General features: G+C 39.9%; 1 protein-coding gene across 5 annotated transcripts in view; it reads right to left on the reverse strand.

The window, feature by feature from the left end:
• Positions 1 to 10,000, reverse strand: part of LOC138955626 (uncharacterized) — a 20,602-nt gene that overhangs the window by 1,466 nt on the left and 9,136 nt on the right. Inside the window, exons 1-3 of one of the 5 annotated variants that reach the window (XM_070327193.1) lie at positions 8,685 to 8,833; positions 7,587 to 7,679; positions 3,545 to 3,779 (exon numbers count right to left, since the gene is read on the reverse strand). In XM_070327193.1, the coding sequence (XP_070183294.1) occupies positions 3,545 to 3,779; positions 7,587 to 7,668 (317 nt within the window). In that variant the 5' untranslated portion in view covers positions 7,669 to 7,679; positions 8,685 to 8,833. Of the gene's footprint in view, positions 1 to 1,707; positions 1,872 to 3,544; positions 3,780 to 7,586; positions 7,680 to 8,095; positions 8,119 to 8,154; positions 8,205 to 8,684; positions 8,834 to 10,000 lie in introns of those variants that run through there. The other 4 variants (XM_070327191.1, XM_070327192.1, XM_070327190.1 and 1 more) reach the window with 4 other exon arrangements.

Below are 10,000 nucleotides of genomic sequence, written 5' to 3' on the forward strand. Positions count from 1 at the left end.
GGTGGACATTTTTATCTATGCCTATACAATTTTGCCAGGAAAGACCCTTTTGTCAATCGTGGGATCTTTAACGTGCACACCCCCACAACGATAACAACAAAAACAACATAAACAAGAAGAGCAAATGCTCATACGACTCACCTTCGCCATTCGTAAAGTAAATCAGAAAAAATTGCTGTTTTATAGTTTGTCTTTTCTTACATAGGTGAGAGAGACTACCAGTACCAATGCGATAAAGGACCTTCAGTGCACAATGATTATCTGATTGCTTAGGTGAGTGAAATAAAACATGTCTTAAAAGGAGTAATCCACTAGCTATGACCCCCCACCCCCCCCCCCCCCCAAAAAAAAAATGTCCCAGCTTCATAAAATTATGTTCAAGAGAACTCCTATGTGACCTGAATCATTCTATTTAATAATTCAACCCAAAGAATATTTCACATATTCAAACTTGCACAACCACCAACAATTCCACTGTTATACTCAACATCCACCACATTTTTAAAACAAGAGGTTTTTTTAACAAGAATTAATAATTACTCATTTTCTTGTCCAAATTCAGTTTTGGCTAGCCCAGAAAAAAACATTTATACTTAGACACTTCCATGACCTCATTTCTGAAACTAACATGACCCCGTTGTGACCCCAAAATTTGACGAGGGTCACTTCGTAATATCTTCAAACCCTAAAAGTGTGCACAGTTTCAGAGGTCAAGCTTGGAAAACATCCGAGATAACCTCAACGTTAAGTTATTTGTATTCGGACAGACGGACGTTCATACCACGGGTCACATATTATGAATCCTAATACTCACCAATTACTCAGGTGAGTCAAAACAAGTCGCGTAAGGCGAAATTACTACATTTAGTCAAGCTGTGGAACTCACAGAATGAAACTGAACGTAGTCCGCCGTAAGTGCAAAAGGCAGTGAAAGTGACGAGCCTGTTTGGCGCGGTAGCGATTGCGCTGTGCTTCATAGCACGCTTTACTGTACCTCTCTTCGTTTTAACTTTCTGAGCGTGTTTTTAATCCAAACATATCATATCTATATGTTTTTGGAATCAGGAACCGACAAGGAATAAGATGAAATAGTTTTTAAAACGATTTCGGAAATTTAATTTTGATCATAATTTTTATATTTTTAATTTTCAGAGCTTGTTTTTAATCCAAATATAACATATGTATATGGAATCAGAAAATGACGAAGAATAAGATGAAATTGTTTTTGGATCGTTTAATAAAAAAATAATTTTAATTACAAGTTTCCGATTTTTAATGACCAAACTAACTCATTAGTTTTTAAGCCACCAAGCTGAAATGCAATACCAAACCCCGGCCTTTGTCGAAGATTGCTTTGCCAAAATTTCAATCAATTTAATTGAAAAATGAGGGTGTGACAGTGCCGCCTCAACTTTTACAAAAAGCCGGATATGACGTCATCAAAGGTATTTATCGGAAAAATGAAAAAAATGTCCGGGGATATCATACCCAGGAACTCTCATGTCAAATTTCATAAAGATCGGCCCAGTAGTTTAGTCTGAATCGCTCTACACACACACATACACACACAGACACACACACCACGCACACACACACACACACACACACATACACCACGACCCTCGTCTCGATTCCCCCCTCTATGTTAAAAAATTTAGTCAAAACTTGATTAAATGTAAAATCGAAATAGAACACTGAGTGCAGTACCTGATTTCGCGTATACTAAGGTCAAGGTCTTGGGAATGGTTAAAGGGAAGCTTGCTCTTTTGGTGATAGCACCAGTGAAGTTGGCAGTCGCCTCACAGATAATTCTACGCCCAGACTCCGCAGCTGTTAGCTCCAAGTTTGTGGCGGTAGCATCCATATAAGACCTGAAAAGCTGCATTTATTTTTAATCTGCAGAAAAATGCTACTTTCGCGACCAAAACGAGAGTGGATAAGTTCCCGTGTGATCTATTTAATATACTTCTTACAGTACACCCCCGTGATTACAGACATTTCAAACATGATTTGGAAAAGTGTTACACAGAGTTGGTAGTTGAGCTATCAGGATCTTTGGACAAATGTTTTGGATGCGGAGGATCTTTTTCGAGGAGGACCTGTGTGAGCGGGATATGGCTTATAGATAATGTGGGAATTAGACAGGAAGTAGTCGGGATATTGCTTATAAATGCTCTGGGAATTGGATAGGAAGCTGTGGGAATTGGACAGGAAGTTAATAGACGTTTTCCGGAAATAACTCTGTCAGGATTTAAAAGCAGATGGGAGGAGTAGGAGCCCCTGAAACTGCATACACATTTCACAACATCCAGAACACTCTCCGCGCCTCCGACGGACTGTATCCCGCGATCGGCACTAACAACCAACTCCGATGTGTATGCTATGCGGCGTGTGCTAGATATCATACTATTTTCTTTCGAAAATATAATCATCGGAGCCACGAATCGCCACGGGTGGCTTGCTGATCACTGAAAGTGTTCTCTACGCACGTGTGTCTTTCTCATGCCACGGGACGTCAAGCCAAACCCACATGAGCTCAGTCTTCTTCTTCTGCGGTCGTGGGCTGAAACTCCTACGAACATTCTTGTTTTTGCACGAGTGGATTTTCACGTATAATGACCGTTTTTACCCCAGCATTAAGGCAGCCATGCGCCGCTTTCGGGGGAAGCATGCTGGGTATGTTCGTATTTCTATAACCCACCCAACTCTGATATGGATTAACAGGATCTTTTCTGTGCGCACTTGGTCTCGTGCTGGGATAAGGCACTAGCAGGTCTGCACATAAGTTGACCTGGGAGATCGAAAAGCGCGGCCGTGATTCGAACCCACGACCTTCCGCTTTGGAGGCCGGCGTCTTACCACAATGCCATTGCGCCCGTCTGTGAGCTCGATCAAAACACGTTGTGATACGTGCCATCGATCCTTTCCACAACAAAATCTGAACTCCGATGAACTCGTGAACGTTGTTTTGGAAAGAAAAAGGTATCATATTGTGCGCACGTTACACACTGGCATACACATTCGAGTTAGGCTTTCGTGCCGATCGCGGAATACAGCCCGTCGGAGGCGTAGAGAGTGTTCAGGGTGTTGTCAAATGTGTCTGCAGTTTCAGGGGCTCCTACTCCTCCAGACCGCTGATAATCCTGACAGAATAATTTTCGAAAATCGTCTATCATCAAAACGCCTGTACCCTATCAGACGCGAGAAAATAGTAAAAATTCTTTCGTGATATAATCAATAAAACATACGAAAATCAATCACTTCCACTTCGTTTTTAATTCAAATAAATGTTTAAACTTGACTTCGGCACTGTGAGTTGCAGCAGTCAAGTCGACTCGATATAATGGAGGAGACAAGTATGTCAGGAAAGGTCTTCCAGAGAAGATCTTTGGAACGAGCTTTGTGCAAAATAAATACCAGTTACAGAGGAGACCTTGACAAGATCTTTGGAACGAGCTTTGTGCAAAATAGATTCCAATGCAGCTTGTTGGCAGACGCAAACGCAAACGCACGCACGCACGCACTCGTATACGTACACGCGTACCTAAAGGCCCCAACTTCTCGGGACAATGTTTGGTTCCGTGTACTGCTTTTGATGCCTGCTTTCTTGATTAGGGTGTCGTTGTCAAAACGGAGAATGACATAGGCACTGTAAGAGTTAAATCCACTGCTTCGGCACGAGACGTCGTATTTTCCCTCGGACACATTCACCGGTTGCTCCTTATCTGACGTCACAGGTGGTCCCATAGGAGGAAAGAGCTCCAAGGTTTTCACATCCTCTGTTGGTGGACAAATGGCGGTCTCATTTAAGCGCTTACCGATGTATTTAAATTCCAGGTCAGATTCATTTAAAATTATGTGCATAAGTTTCTTCTAGAAACATGTAGACACCCCTGGAAAGAATAGGGGAGGTAACCTTATTAACTTTTATTTTTAACAATTTGTATTTGCGAGTGGTCAAATATGATTTTTTCTAATGCATCAAATGTGATTATCATTGTCATTTTTGGCCATAAATGATACATTAAATTATACATGAAATGTATCCATCTGTCTATACTGTAACATGGGGATAAGTATTCTTGTGTATGAGTATGGACAAGTGGATAGAAAGTATCAATATATATCATAATATGTTATTTAACAAAAAAAATTTGGAATATTATGAACAAGAACCCCGAACGTCAGTATTCATAGTTTTGTATAAAAGTTACAATGACAGCTTGAGTGATTCGCACTATATATTACTTAGAGAGACAGAGACAGAGACAGAGACAGAGAACGCACGAACTTTAATTGTTACTTAAGCACTGAGATTTTAGGCTGACGCCTTGTCTTACAATCTGTCCCTGTTTAAACTAAAACATGGAGAGAAAAAAAATGTCAACTCTTATCATACAGTATTGCAATCTACTACTTTACCTATAGTTATATCTAATGAATAAGAATACATTGAAAAGTACATATCAATATTGTGCAAAAGGAAAAGAAAACCACTTTAGAAATGACTTGTAAAGGTTGCAGTCGGTCAGATCAAAGAAGAGAAAATGTGAACGTGGGTCTTGAGAAGATATTACCATCCTAATACTTTACTTTGTGCAAGAATCAATCACGCGTACAGCATTACAGATGTCCAGCTGTAGTCTACATTGTACTGTAAACTTCACAGCGGCCTTATCGGCTTCCTCGAGTGACGTCACAGCAAGGCTAACGCTGCGGCGTCTTTCTTGTGCTGACAGAGTTGTCGGTCGCGGATTTTGAGTCGTTTCGGCCTGCCAACTGCTTCGTTTTTTTGCGGATTGTGAGAACTAGCAGAAAGTTTCACGCATTTTAATGGTTTCAAACTAATGATGAAAGTGTCTTCTTCTGGACCAAATCAACAGTCTTTAGTTGAATCAACTCGGAAAACTCTTAAACGCGTTTTTGCACGCGACTCCGCGCATTTTTGAGACCAGGCAACCCGACAGCTGCCCTTTAAGGGATGACATAAAGAGTAACTCAAAGATTATAAAATGACATTGACATAGTAATACTTTTCATTGGGGTCTAAGTTGCTCGGATCAGCTGGACATCCTTTTATACTAATACAAAGTGTTTTTAGATTAACAATCGAACAAGGCATTTCATTCATGAATGATGTGTGGACGTGACAATCTCTTAAACATTTTCACTGAAGTTGCGTTTCTAATATGTTGGGGGAAGGAGTTCCAGAGAAACGCCCCCAAGAAGGCTAAGCTTGATTTGTAGAGGTCTATGCGAGGTATAGGAGGGATGATTTTCTGGGACCCATATCTTGTTGTGGCATGTTTGAAATGTGATTGCAAATACTTAGGACAGTCTTCATTTAGAATGTTATACATGAACACAGCCTTGTTTAACGTCAACCGATCTTTCAGCAGGAGCTTTAGTTGATCATCCGTGGACCTACTCGACTCGTAAGTTTTGCAGCTCGGCGATGCAGGGAATTGAGTCTTTTTAGATGAACATCACTGCAGTTATTACAAAGTGTCCAAGCAAAGTTGATATGAGGCATTATGTGGGCGTAATAGAACATTTTGAGTGCTTCAGTATCTGCGTAATGCCTTAATTTTGACAACAGGTACAAATTCTTTGATACTAATTTGCAAATAGGTCTCAAGTTGTTTGGGTCTGTAGGATCCTTATTTTTTGGAAGTGGTAACACCTTTGCACACTTTAAAATAGAAGGAAACACGTTTTGTTGTATGCTTAGGTTGTAAACATAAGTTAGGGAATCGACAATGTAAGGAAAAGCAAGTTTTAGCAACTTGACTGGAATCTTGTCTGGACCTATTAACTTCTTATTTGCCATTTGTTCTATCAGTTTTCCAACCTCGTGCACTGAGATTGGAGGAATGGAAAAAGTGTCAGTTTGAGTCAACTTTTGTCCACAGAATGTTTTTAGTTTTTAAAAACAATCATCCGTATGGAGGGAATCATTCTGATTGAGACGCGTTTTCAGGTTGTCTGCTAGCGAAATGAAGTGTTTGTTAAAATCATTTGGAGATATTTGTGAATGAGAATTGGTTGACCCCTTCCTAGATTTAATAAGAATTTCATTGTCTGCTCGCCATATTGTAGCTGTATCCCTTTTTTTAAATTTTTTTTATCGGAAATCAGTTTATTAAAATATTCTGCCTTTGCTTGCCTCACTGTGTCTAAAACTTTATTTTTTGCAGTTTATACTCTGTTTTCATGTTGCGCTCTTTAAAATAATCACGCATCGCCATAGCCTCGATAATGTCTGAGGTTAACCAAGGGGGGAGCTGGTGATATTTCACTCTATGCTGACGTAGTGGTGCGTGTTTATCAATTATGGAACACAAAATATCGTGAAAAGTATTGCAAGCGCCCTCTGCGTCACTGCAATTGAACAGCTATACAAATGGGGCTTGGTTAAGATCAAAGAAAAAGACAGATTCATCAAAATATTTGAAACTTCTGTATTCGATTGTTGTGCGGCCTTTATGACGTGATTTTGGCAATCTAAGAGACATCGAGCAAAACACAGAATGGTGGTCACTAAAACTGGCATGCACTACTTGCGCATTTGCAACGATATTCTTGCTATCAGTATAAATATGATCAATCAGGGTTGATGAAGTATTTGTTTCTCTTGTAGGGGTTTTAACCAGCTGATGAAGACCAATCAGAGCAGTAGTAGAGCACCAAGTTGTTTGAGGCCTGAGTTGGTTAAACTCGCCAAGCACTACAACATTCTCGTCACGAGCCTGCACTCTGTCCATCATGGAAACAAAATCATCAATCCACCTTGACGTTTCAGCAGGGTTACGATACACATAGCCAATAAGCAAGGGAGAGGATTTGTCATGTTTCAGTTCCACCCACGTACATTCAACATTTTCATCTTCAAGATCAATTCTACCTTTGAAAATGCCAGCAATGGACTGATGAACATAAAGAGCGATGCCTGTTTGGCCTACTCGTGCACTGTCCCGTCGTAAAACAGAATAATTCGAAATGTTAACAAAGCTGTCTAAGATACGTGAATCTAGACGCGTTTCACTTACACCGAAGAGCTGTTCCAGCTGTGGTTGCTGGTTTAGCAATACACAGACATCATGTACTTTGTTGACTAAATGATAAATATTTACATGCCCTATACGGAGAACAATGTTTGATGTTGTTGACATTAGGACGAAGTGTAATATTGTAACAAGCAGCAGTAAATAATAAAGCAAGCAAAATCCGGAAATATATATATAAGTATAAGGAGCAGTCAATACAACAGTTCTAATATATCATAAACGCACAAGGATTTCTCCAAGTTAATGTCGAGATTCCCACAACACTATAAGCGAGCGCTGTCAATGCACAGCGAGGGAGAGAGAGAGAAAGAGAGAGAAAGAGAGAGAGAGAGAGAGAGAGAGAGAGAGAGAGAGAGAGAGAAACAGACACAGAGAGAGACAGTTACAGACAAACACACAAAGAGAGACAGAGACAGAAAAAGAGAAGTTGAGAGATAAAAAGAGAGAGATAGAGTGAGAGGGGTGTGTGCAGATGTACAGATGCACAAATAGACATTTCCCAGCAAAATCTCAACTCACCCAAAACAGTCAACCGTAAATTCTGTCCATATCTCCCTTCTCCTGTTTTAGCAACAGCTGCACATCTGTACCAGCCGTCCATGTTTGCTTGCACTTAACCACACACACACGCACACACACACACACACACACATACACACACACACACACACACACACACACACACACACACACACACACACACACACACACACACACACACACACATACACACACACACACACACACACACACTTTGAATGCAAAAATGTTACGAAATAGAAGAGAAATACACCTTACACATGTGAAACTATTGTTAACTTGCTTACATACACAAGCTGCACACCAATACATTATGAAAACATAGGTACATCAAAACTTTGTCTTAAAGCTAGTTCTTTGCCCGACAGTCAGGCATAATACAATTCAATTGCATATCTTTCATACTTAACTCTAAACATCCTGTATTTACCTGTCTTGAAGGTAAGCTTGTATGTGGTGCTACTTAACCTTAAACCTCCTGTATTTACCTGTCTTCAAGGTAAGCTTGTATGTGGTGCTACTTAACTTTTAACACTCCTGTATTTACCTGTCTTCAAGGTGAGCTTGTATGTGGTGCTACTTAACTTTTAACACTCCTGTATTTACCTGTCTTCAATGTGAGCTTGTATGTGGTGCTACTTAACTTTTAACACTCCTGTATTTACCTGTGTTCAAGGTGAGCTTGTATGTGGTGCTACTTAACTTTTAACACTTCTGTATTTACCTGTCTTCAAGGTGAGCTTGTATGTGGTGCTACTTAACTTTAAACACTCTTGTATTTACCTGTCTTCAAGGTGAGCTTGTATGTGGTGCTACTTAACTTTTAACACTTCTGTATTTACCTGTCTTCAAGGTGAGCTTGTATGTGGTGCTACCTAACTTTTAACACTCCTGTATTTACCTGTCTTCAAGGTGAGCTTGTATGTGGTGCTACTTAACTTTAAACACTCTTGTATTTACCTGTCTTCAAGGTGAGCTTGTATGTGGTGCTACTTAACTTTAAACACTCCTGTATTTACCTGTATCGAAGGTGAGCTTGTATGTGGTGCTACTTAACCTTAAACCTCCTGTATTTACCTGTCTTCAAGGTGAGCTTGTATGTGGTGATCCTTAAATTTAAACATCCTGTATTTACCTGTCTTCAATGTGAGCTTGTATGTGGTGCTACTTAACTTTTAACACTCCTGTATTTACCTGTCTTCAATTTGAGCTTGTATGTGGTGCTACTTAACTTTTAACACTTCTGTATTTACCTGTCTTCAAGGTAAGCTTGTATGTGGTGCTACTTAACTTTTAACACTCCTGTAATTACCTGTCTTCAAGGTGAGCTTGTATGTGGTGCTACTTAACCTTAAACCTCCTGTATTTACCTGTCTTGAAGGTGAGCTTGTATGTGGTGATCCTTAAATTTAAACATCCTGTATTTACCTGTCTTAAAGGTGAGCTTCTGTGTGATGCTACTTAACTTTAAACCTCCTGTATTTACCTGTCTTCAAGTTGAGCTTGTATGTGGTGCTACTTAACTTTTAACACTTCTGTATTTACCTCCCGTCGCGATATAACCTTCATGGTTGAAAACGATGTTAAACACCAAATAAATAAAGAAAGAACAAGAAGGGCAAAGCCCATACGACTCACATGCTTGACCTTGACCTTTACATGACCTTGACCTTCAGGGTCAAGGTCAAATAACTAAACCTAGCAATGACATCATACACTAAGAACTGCTTTACACATTTTTCCTACCAAAATACATGTGACCTTGACCCAAGGTCAAGGTCATCCAAGGTCATGCAACACAAAGCTGTTAATTCAAGACATAGGAAGTACAATGGTGCTTATTGGCTCTTTCTACCATGAGATATGGTCACTTTTAGTGGTTCACTACCTTATTTTGGTCACATTTCATAAGGGTCAAAGTGACCTTGACCTTGATCATATGTGACCAAATGTGTCTCATGATGAACGCATAACATGTGCCCCACATAATTTTTAAGTTTGAAACAGTTATCTTCCATAGTTCAGGGTCAAGGTCACTTCTAAATCTGTATACAATCCAACTTTGAAGAGCTCCTGTGACCTTGACCTTGAAGCAAGGTAAACCAAACTGGTATCAAAAGATGGGGCTTACTTTGCCCTATATATCATATATAGGTGAGGTATTGAATCTCAAAAACTTAAGAGAAAATGGGGAAAATGTGAAAAATAGTTGTTTTTTAAACAACATTTATGGCCCCTGCGACCTTGACCTTGAAGCAAGGTCAAGATGCTATGTATGTTTTTGGGGGCCTTGTCATCATACACCATCTTGCCAAATTTGGTACTGATAGACTGAATAGTGTCCAAGAAATATCCAACGTTAAAGATTTCCGGACAGACGGCCGGACGGACGG

This window comes from Littorina saxatilis, unplaced genomic scaffold (assembly GCF_037325665.1).
Source record: "Littorina saxatilis isolate snail1 unplaced genomic scaffold, US_GU_Lsax_2.0 scaffold_557, whole genome shotgun sequence".
Classification (NCBI taxonomy): Eukaryota; Metazoa; Mollusca; class Gastropoda; order Littorinimorpha; family Littorinidae; genus Littorina; species Littorina saxatilis.